A 19,726-nucleotide genomic window follows, 5' to 3' on the forward strand; every position below is an offset into this window, starting at 1 on the left:
TTGATGAGTTAGAACCAACTAGATGCGTTTCAAAAATAATGTAAATAGTAATATTTGATTAGTATTTTTCAATCTTTTACATTTAATTGTTCAGTTTTTGAGTCCCTTAAATTTGAAGAAAAAAAACAAACAAAAAAATAAGTATTAACCCGCAGCAACTACTTCAATCTTGATCAAGGACAAATGATAAAGCTATGGAAATTTAAGTGCCTGGCCCTAACTGACATGCCAGCATCCAGCAATTTAACAGCCCTTTCTTGCCTTTCTCATGTCACAAGCAGCATTTGAATAAAGACAAGACTTTGGGATAGACATAGCTAGTAGATGGACGAACCTCCTTTGTCTCAGCCTTTATTTTATTATCAGAATCTTGTTCTGGTAATAAATTCAGATAGGCTAATTTTCCCACTAATGCGAGAGATGAGAGGTTTACTGTACTGGAGTGTCTGGGTAACAATAGCCACTGGCCAAAGGAGCGTCTTCAATCACACTGATTATGGTTGTTTAAAGTTAAGTTCCACATTTAGCCCTTCCAACAGTTTGCGCTTCTGTAGCAGATTGAGTTATCAGAGAAATCCACCAGTGTTTCAGGTGAAGTACTCTTGGTATGTTGTTATCAAAATGAAACAAAATACACATTGACACACTGTCAGCTAACAAGCGTTGTCCTACCATATTGCTCCACCTATTCTAGCTCAAATTTTCAAAGGTATTTTGGACCTGACTAAACAGGACACTTAAAAGGCATGTTTGTACTGGTTTTTAATGCTGATATTGCAGCTCAAATTGACAGAACACAAGTCTAATAATGCACAGTTTCAAACTTAAACTTGACATTAATCCACTTTAAGCCAATGTACACCTTCCTCAGGATCCATGTTTTAATTCAAATGAATGTGACCAGCTTAAACTCTAACAACAGTAGAAATATTGCAACTTATTAATTTCAGTCATGCAAGTTACTTATGTTGTATGACTATAAAACATATTTACATACACAAAAAAGTAAGTTGAAAATGGCCAACACCAGTGCATGCATAAGGCACAGCAAACATCAAAAAAAGCAGAAAAGTCATGAATAAGAAACAAAACAAGCTACACATATCTGAATTGACTTAAAGGAACAAAAAGAGTTAAAGAATTAAAACTAATTAGATGTGTTTCAAAAGAATATTAATAGTGATATTGGATTTGTTTTTTCAACCTAGTAAATGTTTTCCAGCCTGTATTTTCTGAAAAAAAAATAAATAAATAAATAAAAAATTACCCCTCAACAAAAGAACATTTTTCGTCTTGCGTTATGGGGACCCTTCACTATAACCTAAACATTAAGAGACTGTACTTTAAGTCTCTGAAAGATCCACAACACTGAAATTGAACCAAGTGCAGAGGCAGTGACTTTTGGCTTCCGTTTTTTAGAAAATGAAAAGACAACAAAACAAAACAAACAGGGTTTCAGTAACAGTCAAAGAGTTTGGCTGCTGGTTAATTTACCGCTGTGCTTGCAGACACATTCTAAGCAGCCGAAGACAGTTCCCCATTGATGTCAGTCATGATGCTGTGTATCCAAAGGTCCCTGTCCTCCATCGTGGTGTCCACCAGGTAAACTGTCAACCTACAAGCCCACAGCTCACCTTTAACCTCCGACATTTGATGTACACTCTCCACCTGGGCTACGAGTGCTCGTTTCTCCACATGGTTTCTGAATAACATGGAAGCCTCCTCTGACCACTGCTGCTGTGCCACACCTGTATAATTAGACAAAATTACACCGATGTAAGCAAACAGTGATTGGTACGGTATTATGAGATATAAGACAGAAGCTGCCCCATGCTGTGTTATCAAGGTGAACAACTTATGAATCAAGGAATTGATAATAAAAACATTGTTAGTTGAAAAAAAAACATTTGTTAGTTAACTTCATGGTGATGTATCATTAAAATTAGTGTGAATGAATGTGTAGTCGACAAAGAAAAATATAGACAAATTTAATAAGTGACACAAAAAGCCTCAACAGCTGAGAGTAAATACTTTTGGAGGAACTTAAATTGCCCAACTCTAAAATTAAATTTTAAATGGCATTTGATTAAATAACGATCTCCATATACAATAATATGATTTCAACGCATATCAACCTGTAAAGCTGCAAGAGAATGAATTACCTGCCAACTGTGCAGCAATAGCCTGAAATGGCAGCTGTCTGAATTCCTCTATCAGAGGCCGGATGAGAGTGCTACGGACCAGCTCATGTTTACCATGGTCCAGCTCGTAGACGGAAACCAACCCGTTGGCCAGAATCGCCTTCACCTGCACACGGTGCCAACTAGGTAGAGGCAAGCAGGAGTTAAGCTATCAATCATTAGACAATAGCAACCTCTTATATTTACATTTTGTTCAACATTTCATAATGACAGCCCAAAATAGAGTTGTCAAAGTACCGTATATCCTGACCTAACATATCAGTGAATTTAATAGGAACCCAGTATCATAAAACGTAACAGGTACATTTTCTTCTGTAAATGTGCTAGTGCAAAATACTCAAGATCAAATGACAATATATAATGTTTTGGGGCACTTTAATTTAACTATCAAGTGTTATCTTTGGCTCACTACGCGTCACCATAGTGAGTCTACAGACATGTTGCTATGACAACATAATCTGTAATGGAGGATAGCGACAAATTTGATTGGATGACTGGCACACCCTTTGCTGTCTACTAACCACGGATGAGGTTTGCATCTGGTGCAACATAACAGTCACGTACTTTTTGTCTATTTTGGCAGCATACACCTCTCTTTTCTGGATCTGTGTGACTGTGTTGGTCTTTCCCGTCTGGTTGTAATAAAGCATCATCTCCCCCATCAAAACCACGAGCTTATGAAGGTCCTGCCATGGCTGCAGCACAAAGTAACCTGGGTGGCAGGCCACTGGCACAAACACATCCATATTCTGGCCAAGCTGAAAAAAGGAAGAAGACAATGAGATATATCTAACTTGAGGTTTTCCTGAATATTTGTTTGTATTATGCTGTGAAATTCTACTTCTATTTCTGTAGGTACAGTTATTATGCCACCAACACTACACGTCAAAAACTACATACAGCCAAGGCTATGATGAAGTTCATGTCAGAATAAATAGTTCCAACAGTTAATCAACCACAAATTTAAACAACAGATTTACACTGCGTGGACATACATGTTTGTAAGATAACTTATGACACAATACCAGCAGAGTTATGTTTAACTTTATATGCTTACAGCCTACAAACACACATACAAAAAAGAATAACAGTCTGAAGGGGTATCTCATGTATATTTTTTATATATCTATTATTTTTTTAGTGTCAATAAATTCCTCTAAAAGATGAAAAACTAAACGAATTGAACCTACAGGCTCATTTAGTTTGTAACGTGTCTCAGAAATGTAGTTGCTGGGAGGCAGAGGCTACTGCACATGCCAGGGAACACAGCTGTGTCTCCTGCTACCCTCAGTCAGTCTGTCTCAGCATTTCTCTGTTGTGTTTGCTCTACTAAATGCTCTAGTTCATACGAGAATAGTTATGACGGTTTCTTCTTGTGCATAAAACATATATTGACCAGACACTGCAAATTCTCAACAGTTTGAGATAAGTAGCACAAATAAGTAAGCGAAACAGTTCAGAGCTGCCTGTGATGCACAATGACCCCTGACTTGCAGGAACAACTCTCCAGAGACTGTCAAAGTGCTCGACATTCTGATCATATGAGGATGTTTGTAACTAACCCACACTACCCTAATTTTTTCATCATGCAAGAACATGAAGGGCAGTGCAACCATGTGGCACAGTCTTGTGTGTTCTATAGTTTTAAGTCAGCAGTGGAGCTCTAGGCTACAGAAGACACACATAGTAAATGTTAGTAAGACTGACTCATCAGTGATTTTGTCTTTCATGGGAAAAAACCCAATCAAAGCTAGACTTTAAAGTTTTATGACAGTAGAGACACCTGAATGCACAGATGTTGCGAAACTTGTTGTTAGAGAGAAACAAAATGCAAAATTCTGGTGTGGATCTGATCAACATGAAGCTATTACACTTACATCTACTTTGCTCACATGCTAAGCAACTCCATAAAGAACGTTTGTGCCCTGTTCACCCACCTGAGGGAGCTCCAGTGGAGGCGGCATCCCAGTTTTGGTGTTTGAATCCTCTTCTTTTGTGCCACATGGCTGGGCTGAGGCTTTGACTGTGGGGTTTGTGACTGGGTTGTTCAGAGTCAACTGCTCCATTAGAGCAGAGAGACCTGAAAATGTGGAAAGCAAAGCTACACGCAAAGCACTCTCAAACCTGAGATTTAACAATTTAATCTCATTTTCACTTCTCATTTTAAAATCTTATTGAAATCAATGTGTTTAAATACAAATTCAAAACATAATAATATATAATAATAATCATAATAATAATAATAATAGCAGTTGTGAGAACAATACATAAATAAATACAGACCGTTTGTGGGGACTGTCTCAGACCCAGAATTAATTTGGTTTTTGATGTGCAGTATTACCTGTACCCCCACTGCTGAATTTATGCAACAACTTTGACCGGTCGAGCTGATGGTTGATGCTCTTATGTAGCTCCTGACTGTCAACACCGATGAACAGGTACATGTAGACCAACTTATCCCCTTTGTGCTCATCTAATTTCACAATCTAAAATGAGGGAAATAGGGTAGAAAAAACAGAAGACATACACAAAATATACAAAGTTTGAGACTTTAAGGTCAATAAAAGTGATTGCTTTACACAGTTGCACCAAGGAGCTAATTGATACCCAACTTAGTCACCTGACCATAAGGTTTTGTAACTTGTGAATGTCTTTACACTTGTTAATTCCACCTACATCTAACACGCCGACTGTAAGAACCAACTTGCGGCCTAATATATCCCAGACCTTGCAATATCCTGTCGTTACGCAATAATCAATACTGATTTCACTTGGGCTCTCATATTCACGTCATCTGTAAATGGTCCCAATGTTTTGGCACCTTAATGTACACATAAAAGTTTATCGGGCCGTTCTCTTACAAAATCTCATTTGTTACGCCCTTATAATCAACATCGTTCTCATACCAGCTATTACCTTCATTTTACAGTCTTCAGAGCCTAAGGTAGCTTCCTTCAACCACAGAACAGCCTCTTGGCTCCAGTCTCCCTCTGGAACGGTGAGTTCAGCCAGGCGACATTTAATTGCCTGAGGGGAACACAACCTTTACTAGTGGCACAAACAACTGCCATATGTGGTAACCAGTTTTAGACAGACTAGCAAAATTAGCTGACCTGCAAGCCAATTATAGACATGTTTCACAAGACAGCAATTCATATTTGCAGTGTAACAAAAATTCCCAACTTCCTTAATCTACATTTACACAATGGCTCCTGAAGTTTGTTGGACTCCTCTGTATTTCTGAAAAAGGGTCAAAAAGTAACTCAGTCTTGAAGCACTATAGACTGATCCTTCAAATCACTCTTAAGTGCAAAGGAAGCTACACCAGTTACTGGGTTGATCAGAGATTAAGGGGTTTCTACTGCTAAGTCCAACCACATACACCCAGAAATAACTGACCTGTGGTGGGATGAGGGTGAAGTCTTTCAGAAAAAGTGGGGGGATCTCTCGGAGATCAGTGACTTCTACAGTGGCTGGGACACCAAAGTCAAAGAAGACAATCTCCATCACTCTGTTGTCATGCATGCTGGTGATCTGAAAACAAAAAACAACAGAATATGAGTGGACGCCAAAGAAACTAACCTAAAAGTGTCTGGTCCCAATGCCTTCATGTATAAAATAATATAAGCTTTTACTATTTAAGCTTTCAAAGGAAAGGCTTTTTTATGATCTTGGTCATACCTCCACTCTGGCCCACTGTCCTTTATAGCGAGCTAGACAGAACTTGCCGCTGAAAGGTCTGGCCACCAAGTAATCAGACGTCATCTAGTCGGAATAATCACATTAACAGAATTACAAAGAGCTTTTTCAGTTTCAGTAAGGATAACTGGAGGTGTGTATAACAAGAAATACAGAAGCTGTGGGGAAAACTATCTGGGAAAAGGACAGATATTGAATAAACACTAGGGAACACCTGTGGACTGTGCTACAAAACAAGATTAATGGGTTAGCGAGGTATGTTAAGCTTAAAGCCAGAGTTTTCATTGTCACAAATGGGATTGTCTCTTAGCCTGCCAGATTGCCATGGTAACTTGTGCTACACAGCTAACTGGCTCTGAAAAAGAGGTGATGTTCACAGTTTCGGATTTAAAACAGCTAGAAGAAGTGTCTCCCTCCACCAATTAATTTCCTGATTATTCCATTGGAGCAAAAAAGATTCTCAGCTGAGGGAACATGATATATCTGCAAAACTGTTGAGCTGTATGTTAGTGAGCCCCATCCAATCCAATCCAACTTTATTTGTAATGCACTTTACAAAACAACACAGTTGACCAAAGTGCAGTACACACATAAAACATATGAGACATTAAAAAAAAGAGTAAAACAAAACAGAAATAAAATTACAACTTAAAATCAATTAAAAGCTAGGGTAAAAAGATGTGTTTTAAGAGCTGATTTAAATACAGGCAGTGAATCGATCTGTCGAAGGTGCAAAGGTAGTGCATTCCATAAGTTAGGACCAGCGACAGCAAAAGACCGAGCACCTCTCCTTCTCTTATTTGACTTTGGGGTCACCAACCATGAGAGGTCAGCTGACCTAAGGGAACGAGCAGGTACATAGGGTTGCACCAGCTCAGTCAGATACTGAGGTGCAAGGCCATGAAGGCATTTAAAAACAAATAAAAGAATTTTAAAATCAATTCTAAAACGTACAGGGAGCCAATGCAAAGACTTCAGAATAGGAGTTATGTGCTCTCTCTTTTTAGTCCCAGTCAAGAGCCGAGCTGCTGCATTTTGCACCATTTGTAGACGATGCAGAAGTTTCTCATCAAGACCGGCATACAGAGCATTGCAGTAATCAAGGCGGTTTGTGACAAATGCATGGATTAATATTTCAAAGTGTTTCATAGACAGAATAGGTTTAACTTTAGCCAGCTGTCGGATTTGAAAGAAACTTGTTTTAATCACGGAACTGACCTGGGCTTCAAGTTTGAGAGTGCAGTCAAGTTTTACACCGAGATTGGTGATCACAGGCTTAAAATACTGGCTCAGTGCACCAAAATCATCAAGGGCAGGGGTTCCACCACTCGGCCCAAACACTGTCATTTCAGTTTTACTGTCATTTAAAAACAAGAGATTTAAGGACAACCAGTTCCTGATTTCCTCAACACAGTCAAGTAGCTGTTTTGCATTGTTGCCATTTCCTTGCTTCAGTGGCATGTACATTTGCGTATCATCTGCATACAGATGAAATGCAATACCATGTTTCCTAAAAATTATTCCAAGTGGAAGGAGATACAATGAAAAAAGCAGGGGGCCAAGAATGGACCCTTGGGGCACTCCACAATTTAGAGGGGATAGTCTGGACTGAGAGGAGCCTATCCTAACACAGAATTCCCGATCAGTGAGGTAGGACCTCAGCCACTCCAATGCAGTGCCACGGATACCAACAGAGCTTTCTAAGCGGGTCAGTAGTATCTGGTGGTCTACAGTGTCAAAGGCAGCAGTTAAGTCAAGCAAAACAAGGATGACACTGTGACCACCATCGGTAGCTTGAAAGATGTCATTAACAACTCTCAATAAGGCAGTTTCAGTACTGTGCCTAGAATTGAAGCCGGACTGGAACACTTCAAAGACAAAATTCTCCTCTAAATATGCTTTTAATTGCTGGTACACAATTTTTTCAAGAAGTTTTGAGTAAAGTCCTGTCGTTACAATTGCATAAACAGGAATGCAAATCCATTCAACTGCCGATGCATTAAATGTATAGATATGTTTTTATGTTTGGTCCTAAATAACTGCCAAGTGCATTTTACATGCCTGATACTGCAGCTAATGGAACACAGATTTAAAAAAATGAATACGTTTACTGGTTCTTATTATTGAGAATATTCAATCTAAAGCATTAATTATGCCAAAAACTTAAGTGATAGCCTTCATTGCAGAACAGTGTCAGACCTAATTGGACTTCTTTAATATCATGTTTAAATGAATGAAGTTTTAAGCAGCTCTAACGTGCAGTTGTCACATTGGAAATACGTGTTTGCACTAATTAACAAAATAAATATATTAACACACAATTGTCAGTTTTCTACTAGCATTCTTTTCTTGAAATTGCAGCAGCACCACTATTTTACCATAATAAACCAAAATGAAATTTTGCGTTGGAGTCTGAAGCAGAAAGCCTTGTTTAGCAAAGCCGGCTGATAACTACTGTTATGATACCTGTAATCACTGACTTTTAGGTTTTATTGAGCTGGCTTATACAAAGAAAGCCTGGCTATGACAAACTTGCCTTGCAGTACAACCCTAATAGCATCACCTGTTACAGCATAAACTTGGGAAGGATTAAAGTCAAACCCCTAGTGGTCGCTAACTTCGGAAGAAAATCCTTGAATACAAGCATCGATCACCCTCACCAAATCTAGATTCTATTTTTTGATACAGTTAATCACATCAACATGGCCTCAAATATCAGAAACGTCTGTGGGATCCAAATCAGTAAGTGCTTTCAAGTAGAATTTTGATGATGATTCTGAGTTACACAGGGGGCCAATTTAGTTATTTAAATATGAGAGTTCAGCTTACAATGTGGGCATTAGAAATGAGAAACTACTACATTTTTATGTAGCTGCAGCAACTCAACCAGGGATGTCAGCCAGCAGATGCTTTTCATCAGTTAGACATAACTGATGAAAAGCATAGACATCTTGTATTCCATACATAATTTTTGTAAATCTTAACAAGTTCCACAACATTGTAAAAGATCAGGTAAAATTATTTATTCTAAGTATTTACAAAAGTTTGTCAATTGAAAAAAAAAAAAAGAAGTCTGACATTTTGTTCACAAAAATTGCTTGGATTTCCCAAAATACTACCTTTCCTTCTGCCCAGGCCCCCCTCTATCCTCCAGCAGGTTGTTTCAGAAGCTATTTACGGAATGTTTCTATTATTCATGACCACCTATTTTAAATCCGTGGGCGAACCAACAGTAATACCTCCAGGCAATACTAAATAATGCAAATTTTCTTACACTGCATTTCACTGCTAGAAAAGGTAACACCTGCAGATATAAGGTCATATATAAAAGTTTAATTCTGAATGGAAAGGGCAAGAACCTGCTGTGGCACAGTAAGACCTTAAACAGGATTTGGCAGATAGTTAAGACTGTCTCTAAGTTATCAAATAAAGTGACAATAGTCGGAAGTTGCTCACTTAATTTTCTCACCACTTGGTCAAAACGGAGGGAAGACAGTCTTGAAATAAACAATTAAGCAGATATAAATTTTCATTTTCTAGAAGCCTATGTAAAAACTGTAACTGAACTAACAGTCTATTTCCAATATTTTGCTCTGCAATGTAGACTCTGACTCAGAAGTTACACACACAGTGTAGCACTGGGTAAGGGTGGGCTTATGCTAAAGCCTCTTAGCATACTTGATTTGACTTTCTGGTTTAATGTACCAACGAGCATCATCTCAAAGGCACATACTAACGAGGTGGGAATTTAAAAAAAAAACAAAAAAACCTTAGAAAGACATTTTGCAGCAAATATAAGAGACTCTACCTTTAGTCTAACCCATTCAAATGCAATTGTTATTGCTTTTTTCCCTCTCATCTAGAACTTAAATGCTGGTGCAAATGGATGCTTTCATGTAGTCTGAAGTCTTGTCTACCTGGGAGATGAAGTAGACCTCTGTTTGTTCCAGTAACTTTTTCAGTCGTGTATTTCCTCGGGAAGGCAGCTGGCAGTACATGATGCCATCTGCACACACATTTGTGACACTCACATCCTTGTAGGTAACATTCACCTACAATAGGAAGACTAATGTTAGATCATGGTAGGAGAGTTGATAAAACACAAACTATGCACAACCGAGGGCTGACAAAATTGCTGCAATGCTTTCAACTGAAAGAAAAACAATTTATCAAGTTCTCACGACACACATACTACTATTGCTACCATAGAATAAGACAAGACTAATACAACAACAGTACACCAGCACCTCTCTGTGGTAGTGCTCAGTTTTGATGTCAAAAGAAAAATTTAAATATCTATTCCAGTCCCCTTACTGTCATCTGATTGTCTGAGCACAGAAAAATGTTTTCCCCTAACATTCAGCTCATCGTGATGCAATGTAAACATACAGTCAGAGGGTTGTTCATGGTCTTGTCCTGCAGAGCCTTCAGGCAGGTGGAGTTGATGTTAAGGTCTTCCTCCTCTGAAGTATCATAAAGTACTGCAACAGGCACTTCATTCTGTTCACATGACTTTAATGTTTCCATCAGCAGAATCTTTCCAACTGCCAAAGTATCCAGAGAGGACAACACTGACGGATGGGAACTGAATGCCTCTAAGCCTGATAGGAGGAAGATATGAAGTACGAGAAAAACAGGAAGATATGGGGGTAAAGATTCAGGGATATTAGTGACTGCAGTTTGTGTTGTTTTGTTGATCTACATCAGCTGCATAAAAACCCTGTCACCTAAACAATTTTTACATACCTGCAAGCCTAACATTAGTAGCCTGGAAGGGTAGAGAGAGGAAGTCCTGGTGAAGATGCAGTAGATTAGTCCCACTAGTTTCCACAGACAAGCCATAGTCCATGTAGTACACCTGACAGACAGACAAGAGGTCTTTATTTGTGCAAATAATTACCCTTTTGTAGCTACATCATTCAATAAATTCTCAAAAGCTAAAATTAAAAACAAACTTTCCAAGGTTTTTGTGTAAAAATGTGGAGGCACAGTGAATTAAATAGCACAAAATATTTCTAAAATAACAACATGTCAACAAACTAAAGAAGTTACCTTGACTTTATTGGAGTCCATGATCTCTATAACCTGTGCTCTGGCCAGATCATCTCCATCCTCCCCTCTGACTGCTACCAGCTGACCAACAGTGGGGTTTGACAGAGGATGCTGCATGGAGCTTTGGCTGTAGAAGGAGGCCATGACATCCTCCATGGCCTCATGTAGGTGTGAGTAGTTCACACCTACATACCTGAACAGAGGCTTTTTTTAAAAAAACTCTGCACAATAGGCTGGACAATGCTTTTACAAAACAAAAAGAAAAATATCTATATCTATTACAAATGACAAGAACTATTGCAGCTGCTCAAATTTCACTTTTGTTTATTCAAGTCTGCATCAAAATTAAGCTGTTTAAGATACTGGAATTATTCTGCACAATCTAGTAAGCCTAAGTGTTGGTAATTGTGGAGAAATACTAAACAATGTTTGTAACATAACACTATCTGGATAATTAGAGAAAACTTTTTAATTATTATGACAACATGAGATGAAAGATGAGATGAGTCTGAATCTAAAATTGCAGCCCACTGTACTTTTGCCTTTTCTGCGACCTGGTGCTTGCAAAAAAGAAAAACAAAAAAACCCCCATAAAGTCTAGAGCAGCCATTTTGCTTTTGAGGTAGAAAACACTGTCTCTCATCAGGGATATTTAAAAAAAAAAAAAAAATCTCATTTTTGTTTTCTCTTCATAATTAAGAGTCATCTAGTGTATGGGCAAAAACAGCTATTTTAACCATGTAAAATGAACTCTACAGCATAAACTGTGTAAAAAATGAAGAGGTTAGAACAGCATTTGTTTTTAATTTGTTCACAACAATTTACTAAAAAGAGCATAACGACTGTAAAACTGGAATCGAGGTGAAAAGGGGACAATGAATGGCTGAAGCCGTCACATTTCTATAAGTTTGTGTGCATACTCAACAGTTTAATTGCTTGCACACCTTCTCATAATTTTAATTTTGATGCATATGTGGTAAAACAAGCATTACCGGGTCAGTTTCATTTCTGTAACTGTGTGAGCAAATTTGCATTTTCTCATGTTGTGGTGACATCTGTGACAGAGGAGAGCTCAGAGGAGTGAAAAAAGGAGGCAAAATCCGCACTTAGAATTGGGTTTTGAGAGACACTGTTAGTCTTACACTTTTAGTTTAGATCAGCTTATTCTGGGATCCTTCCCTTGACACCCCAGGTCGCCTTTATTGGTTCAAAAAGTTTACTGTAGGCAGGAAAAAGCTTTTTGGTTTATTATGTGATCACCCATATCACTCACAAAGGACTTTGCTACAAATAATTTTTGAAGGTTTTTCACTGGCAAGTGAACCACACTTCTGTTGTGTGTACCTGTATTGAAAATAACAATACTTTCAGATTCAGTTAAAATTTCAAGTACATCAACGCCTTCATGAATAATGTGTGTCCTACCTTATAGTGACAGCATTGCTGCTCTTGGCCTCAGTAACCAGCACAGAGGGATATTGCTCTGAAGGAACAACCAGACAAGGGGGAACCACAGGACTCAGTACTTCCAAACCACTAGGGAGGGTGTGGCCGCTACACTGCTGGTTGTCTTGGCCGTCTGTGGATTCCATGTCTGCTCTGCTGGTATTATACAGGATGGCCTGACCATACAACATCAACAAACATACAAACAAGTAATCAACAAATTAGCAGGAAGGGTGACCTTGAGCTTCCTGAAATTTTTAAAGTTACGCTAAAAATGTAATAATTCTTACAACAGTCTAAAACTGTTCTTGCTTTTCCCAGATTGATCACCATTCCAATTTATCATCTGTCTGGAAGGTCTACTTCTTACCCTTAAAAGTGTCACTTGTAAAGATAAATGATCCTCAAAGGCAACTTTTTTTAGACTTACTTAACTTTTACACGTTTTAGCTTTATCACACACTGTGTAAGACATTTTCTTACCCTGTTCTTGTCATGTGGTAAGGGGTACTCCACAGTGCATATATCAAGCAACTGAAACAAGTTGTCAAGAACATGCTCAGGGAACGGCATCTTGTATGTGTCCATAAAAAGCTTAGGCAACGCATGTGCCCACAGACCACCGCTGTACTTGGACAGAAGCTCCTTTATTTTTTGACGCACCTCAGCTGAAGCAGTGACAGCAGAAGATTTTAAGGGAGGAGAAGGGGCAGAATTCATGGACGGACTGAATGCAACCTTCACTAGAGGTAAAACGTCATGACCAGATTTAGAATCTGTTGCAGACGTAATGGTCGAGGCAATTTTAGTCCAGGTAGGGGCTAAGGAATGAGTGCTTCTGTTGTGTTTGAGGGTGTCTGTAGGCAAATTGTGATAATCCTCACAACCACCATTGTTACTGACTGGGGGACTGGCACGAGGGGTCAGTCGGGGAGCAAGAGCTGGGTTGTGGGCAGGGCTTCGTAATGTGACTGAGGACAACGCCTTGCCCAGAGTAGCAGCAGCAGGCTGTGGAGAAAAAACATTTGGCTTAGCTAGGCGTTCTTTCAGGAATACTCTGGTTTTGGGAACGGGGGGAGGATTGAGAGGTGTAGCAAGCTGTCCAGGTTTTGAGGGACACGAAGAAATGGGTACAATGGCAGTGCTTGAATTGATAGGGGATGCTGTTGGGGAGCTGGTGCTCTTTACAGAGACTGTAGGAGGCTTCGGCAAAGGAGGGTAGATTAGCCGGTCAGCTCGGTTGGAAGAGGGAGGTTTCTCCACCTGTAGAGGCCAGATGAGCAAGAGAGATTAGAAGTCTGAATTAAAGTTTTTAAACATACAAGTAAACACACTCATTGAATGATTAAAAAACAGATTTATCAGAAGAATTTTGAAAATGTTTTTTTTTTTTTTAAATTATTATTGACATATATCTCCAAACAATAAATGTTCCCTAATGGCAAGATACGGTGTTTGACTCAAAAGGGATTACAGTAAAGTACAGAAAAGAAAAAAAGAATACCCTCATTGACACATAGTCCCTAATGAACCGTCATTGATGTAATTTGTAGATGAAGATTAAAAGCTAATGGATGCATTTTTTTTTTTTGCACATAAAGCTACTAACTCACCTGACAGATGTGTGTCCACTTCTCTATATCTATGAGCACCTGAGGATGGAGCTTCTGTTTGAACATTTGACTGTAGACCTCTGGCAGTTTTGACATCCACATTCCACTGCAGTACTTCTCCAGGAGCTGAGTGATTCTTCTCTGCACTAGCGAAACATCATATAGACTATTCTGCATGGAGAGATTCAACACGATGGATCACTTGTGTTGCATTGCTAGAAAATGTCTATTATGTTGCACCTTCGAGCATGTTTCTGTTGGAAAAATTACTTCTTACCATTCACAGCTAAATTAAACACCTATTGTGACTTAATTGTGGTGTGACAGTGTAAAAGTTGATTCCTTGTGAATGTAATCAGTTAAATAGTCCTAATCGTCTGCACTGCACTGAATAACAGGAACATAATTTGGACAAAATACATAGTATCACAGAGAAGGTTTTTTGTACCTGTGGTTGGTTGGGTTTGGGAACTTGTCCAGGAGGCACATCTGAAAAATAGTACAAAAGGTGAAGACTGGCAATAAAAGAGTTGACCAGACCAGAAGGATCATTAATTTTCTAAAAAACAAAAAAAAACTGTTTGACTTGCCTTTGCTCATTTTTCAGGAATGATTTTTTCATCTGTAATATTTCAATATCGTCTCTCTATTCTATGTTTAAATTTGGTCTATAATTGTCAAACATATGGTGCCTTCTGGCCTACAAATGTGCAATATACTATAAATAAATTTAACTTACTGAAACAATCGTTTTTTGGCTATATAAAGCTCAATTCATTTCAGATGATTTGATTACTATGTCATTCCAAGTCTGTCAGTTGACACAAACCTCATTTCATTGAGACGCTCTTTGACTACTCCGTATTTACTCTGGATGTTTTACAAACATCTACTGAAGGTCATTGTGCATCTCAATACTGGAGTGAAATATTCTGATTCTGCACTTCCTGACTCACATCAATCATAATTTTGGCTTTAAATCAACAGCAGATTTCTTTTGTCTACAGAAACACATTTTCAAGTCTGATTTAAAAGACTAATTGGAAAATCTGTAATAAATGGCAGATTAGAATCAGTCTACAATAAAATACTCAGAAAATCACAAAACTCAAATATATTCAAACTCCAAAGCAATACTTGGGAAAAACTGAAATCAGTAAGGGCATACCTCTGGGCTTCTTGTCATTTGTCAAGCTCTTCTCTTTCCTGTTGGCAACATTGCAGTCTTTAAACATACTGTGCTTTTCATAGCAACAAGCTGTCATTCAATGCACATATCCTGCTCCAGTTCAATAATAAAGGTACAAAACATTCATTCAATCCAATCAACAATTTCCAAACCATTTTGTTCTGGTTTATACAGTACTATTTTCAGAAAACAGACACATTTCCAAATCCATCTTAATGTTTACAACTTGAACCTGAACAGTTTTGAGAGTAGTGGACAGGAATCTGAAATTAAAACACAACTCCAAATGCTTTAAAACAACTACCCCTAACCAACATTTCAATTTTTAAGACTACAAAAAATGCTTCTGGCATAACTTAATCTATACATATGTGTTGATGATTCATACACCCAAAATGTATAATTGTCTGAAATGATTCAGGTCTTTGGCTTGAGTGTAGCTTCTTTCATCCATGTGTTTACCTGTTAGGTATGACATTCTGTTTTACAGTTCCTTGAGGAGCTCGTTGTCTGTGTTCTAGAGGGGTGATGGAGCTTAGCTTTTGGTCCAATTGCCTACATGCAATAAAAAAAAAAAAAAAAAAAAAAAAGAAGAAGTTTATTTGTTTTCTGAAATAACTAAAGAAAAAATGTCTCCCTTGTAACAGAAACAATTAATTAGAGAAAAACACTCTTGCTTAGATTTCCTGATTGACTGGGCTAATTTTCTTATAGAACAACCAAACTCCATGTGCAGCTACTGCTATACTTTTTTGCCAAATACTACAATGCTGATGTTGTCTACCTGTAGTCACCAGAGGCACTGAAGCCTCTGTAACCACCATGGGTCTGAGAACGGTTTGCTGGCCAGTTAGAAGCAACAGCAAGTGATGGCTGGCGCAGAGATGATCTTGGAGTCACTAAAGGCACAGAAAGAGCGATCACAGATTATGCAAAAGTGAGGAAAAGCAAGATTTGATGAACAATGAGGGATGGCAAGGAAGAACTTAGGAGGTTCATGCCCCTACCTTTAATTTCTTTCATAAACAGCTATATGCTATTCAACTAGGATGAACATTGCTAAAAATGTATCTCATTATTTCAAAGGCCTTTGCAAGGACAGAGCTGTGATTTCAGAGACAGATTTCTTCGAAGTATCTCCTACCATTGAGCATGTAGGGGTTGGAAGCTTTAAATCTCATCTTGCAGTTGATGACTTTGGAGGGACCACATTTCTTGGAGTTTTTCTGACGAGCCACCAGCTCGGCAATGTGGGCTGTCTCTTGACACACTGCAGCAAAGCACTTCAACTACGAAATAGATTTATGGATACACTTATGGACACATGAATTGTCATGTAAATGTTGTACACTGTTTAATTTACGTGTCCACTAGATCCAACAATTTCCCGCATCCCTTTCATTGTCTATGTGAAACGCACCGCATTGCATGCTGGTCCGGTTGCAGTGCGTTTCAAGCTGAAATCCTGTGAGTCTCCCCGGAGCAGGACACAGCTCATTTGCATAAAGTAGACTCGACTTCTACTTTATGCAAATTTGATGCGGCGTGCAAGGTCTGATGCAATCGCGAAACCTTCGTTGAACATCTAAACTAGCCGTCGGTGAATTACAATGAGGACAGACTTAGCTACTGCACAGGTTATTTCTCGCCTCAAATGCTTTCACAAATACTTTTCGCTGAACTGTTTTCGTAATAAAAGAAAAAGTTTGCAGCCGAGCTGGTATGTTGATCTAGCTTGAAATCCGGGAGCAGACAGCTCCTGAGTCAATGCGTTTGTCCAATCGGGCAGGCAGGATAGTTCGAGAAGAAGGTCGGCAGGAGTTGAACATCGGCTACTGGCCTCAACTACATGCCCGCCAAGCGGGCGATTTTCAGATGCGGCGAGTTTACATGCGGGAAAAATGCATCTAGTGGAAACGTGGCATCAGGCTACATATTCTGAACCATAAATAAACAGTTTTGAGTTTTTCAGTTCTATGTAGATGCCAGCTAATCAAAGGTCACACATCCTTTGTGTGCATAATCACACGAAGTCAAACTAAGGTCACCAACAAAACCAGTACTCACCTCACCCATGCGGTAGTCTAGGCGCACCACAGAAGGAATGCTTCTGAGATAGTCCTCCAGCTTTGAGAAACCCAGCTTCTTCAGTGGGATTGCCTCTCCACACAGAGTCCGGTACTCTGACTGGAGGCTGCTGATAGACACTCCGCTCTTGCTTGACTGGAGTACAGACCGCAACATTTTCTTAATGGATTCACTGTCCGCCATCTTGGTAAACAGAAACTGAAAAACAAAATAAAACTATATATATATATATATATATATATATATATATATATATATATATATATATATATATATATATATATATAAAAAATCATACATAAAATATATATACACAGAGTTGTGAGCAAAAGTTTACATACACTTAAAAAGACCATCAATAGCAGTCTTGAGTTTCCAATGATTCCAACAATTCTGAAGTTTCTGTGATGGAATCATTTAATCACATGCATTTTTGTCACAAAAATCAATCATGGATTTTGGTTCTTTCACAGATTTATTACAGGGCTTCCGGAAATATGACAAAATCTTCAAGGTCGAAAACATACATAAAGCAACTTTATTCTAAATTATCACTGACTACAGCTGCTAATGTCTAAGCCAACTTAGAAAAGGTTTTTTAATACATTCATCCGACTCAGACACAAATGCTACAATGGGAAAGTCCAACGAGCTCAGCACAGATCTGAACAAGCAATCCACTGACTTGTCAAGTCCCCAAAGTCACTTGGACCCATTTTAAAACAGCTACAGATCCCAAAATCAAAGTATAAATTGCATGGTACAGTTGTGTCACTGATACAATCAAGAAGAAAACACAACCTATCAACTGCTCCTGAGAGACAACTGGTCAGTATGGTCAAGTCAACCAAAAATCACCAAAAACCAGGTCTGCGATGAATCAGATGCTGCTGGAACCCATTGCCATGGGCTGAGACGCTGCTGTGCAAGAAGGAAACTCTTCATCTCAAAGCAGCACCTCAAGGCTCAACTCAAACTTGCAGCTGATCATATGCCCAATGAAAATTCCTTCTGGAGGAAAGCTCTGTGGTCAGATAAAAAAATGAGGATACCTCCACATTCTTCAGGAAAACCTAGCAACAGTAGCCAGAAGGTGGGGTTTTGGACGCAGTTGGGTGTTTCAACAAGAGAATGACTCCAAACACACTTTAAAAGTGATGGAAAAAATGCTTACATCAGGGTATAATTAAGGTTTTAGACCAATTTTAAGTCATCAACAGGCAACATAAAGACCAGCAGAACTGAACATAAGTAATTCAAAAACATGGCAGAACAAACGCTGCGATTGACACACCTGATCATGAAAAATGACTTCTCAGTACTAATCTAACAAAAACTCTAGCGTTTAAGGTCATTTCGCAAAAACTAACTCTAAATTTAAGGTATGGAGAGTAGCACTTGCCTTTTTGTGACATGCGGCTATTACTTAATAGTTTGTCTTAAGGAAAGCACAACAAACCGCGTGGGTCAAACTAGTTAGGTTTGTGCGGCAGGGTTGCGTTTTCAGGTTAGATTTCAGGTTCTCAAACAACAAATTCATGAATATAGAGAGTAACACATCACCCAAGGGAGGTGAGATTGGTAGTTACCTGTGTGGAAAGCTACATGTAAAACTCCGGTGCTCCTAATTTAGGTGGTTATCGTAGCCTGAAACGACGGTGACATTTGGCGAGACTAAAATGTCCTATCGGTCATTACACGCCTTTTAGAAAGACGTGGGCTAACGGCTAACTGGTTAAACGGCTAGCTCGAAGGTGTTTCATTAGCGGTGAAATAACGTTTCCTCCAGCGGTCTACCTTTGACCTTTAATATATCAGTCAAAATTATATGCACCTACGCAACTACAGTAGCTCAATTTTAACGATGTATGTAGAGTTTTTAAAAATGTTTTTATTACCTGTGTAGTTTTAGCTAGTTAGACAAACTGCCGTTGGTTTTTCTGTCGACGCATTCAAAGTCATGTCCACGCCCACAAGTTCAACAGGACCCTGTAAGGCCTGTAAGGTTTGTTTGTTTGTTTGTTTGAGCCTTATTTTAGTATTATTCTAAACTAATTGTAAACTATTCATCAAATAAACTTTTTACTTGCTATTGCAAATCTTTGGATGCTAACTTTGTCAAACCTGTGTAAAACAGACTGAGCTACGTTTCGAAAAGATGCTGCTTTTACGTGCTGTCGGAAATATTACTTTCACAGTTAACTGCGTCATACGTACGATTTAGTGATTTTTGCAATTACATATCTGACAAATCACTTGTTCAAATCATGAATTTAAATGATCTGACTCGTTCTTAGTTCATCACCCCACTTTAATATTCACTGTGTTACTCTTATTTCCAGCCGAGGGTAATATTTACAATTTTGAAAAACAAAAATAGAGGTTTATCTACACAAAATTGTTTGTTTACAAAGTTCGACAAACTGCATGACCAATCG

General features: G+C 38.6%; 1 protein-coding gene across 2 annotated transcripts; it reads right to left on the reverse strand.

Annotated features, from left to right (window-relative positions):
- Positions 1-751: 751 nt before the first annotated feature.
- tdrd7a (tudor domain containing 7 a) lies at positions 752-19,425 on the reverse strand. 2 transcript variants are annotated; one of them, XM_023279894.2, is made up of 22 exons: positions 19,187-19,425; positions 17,268-17,486; positions 16,345-16,489; positions 15,985-16,099; positions 15,663-15,755; positions 15,180-15,217; positions 14,460-14,500; positions 14,012-14,182; positions 12,882-13,661; positions 12,378-12,574; positions 10,953-11,145; positions 10,647-10,758; positions 10,290-10,501; positions 9,818-9,952; positions 5,883-5,966; positions 5,601-5,735; positions 5,118-5,228; positions 4,543-4,687; positions 4,139-4,281; positions 2,766-2,959; positions 2,163-2,323; positions 752-1,748 (listed from the first exon to the last, which is right to left on the reverse strand). In XM_023279894.2, exons 2-22 carry the CDS (start codon positions 17,469-17,471, stop codon positions 1,516-1,518), a joined length of 3,642 nt encoding a protein of 1,213 aa, XP_023135662.2. In that variant the 5' UTR covers positions 17,472-17,486; positions 19,187-19,425; the 3' UTR covers positions 752-1,515. The 2 variants fall into 2 exon arrangements, with proteins under 2 accessions (XP_023135662.2, XP_023135663.2); XM_023279895.2 differs by lacking the exon at positions 19,187-19,425 and adding an exon at positions 18,878-19,173.
- Positions 19,426-19,726: the final 301 nt, after the last annotated feature.

Source organism: Amphiprion ocellaris, chromosome 4, assembly GCF_022539595.1.
Source record: "Amphiprion ocellaris isolate individual 3 ecotype Okinawa chromosome 4, ASM2253959v1, whole genome shotgun sequence".
In the NCBI taxonomy this organism is placed as follows: domain Eukaryota; kingdom Metazoa; phylum Chordata; class Actinopteri; family Pomacentridae; genus Amphiprion; species Amphiprion ocellaris.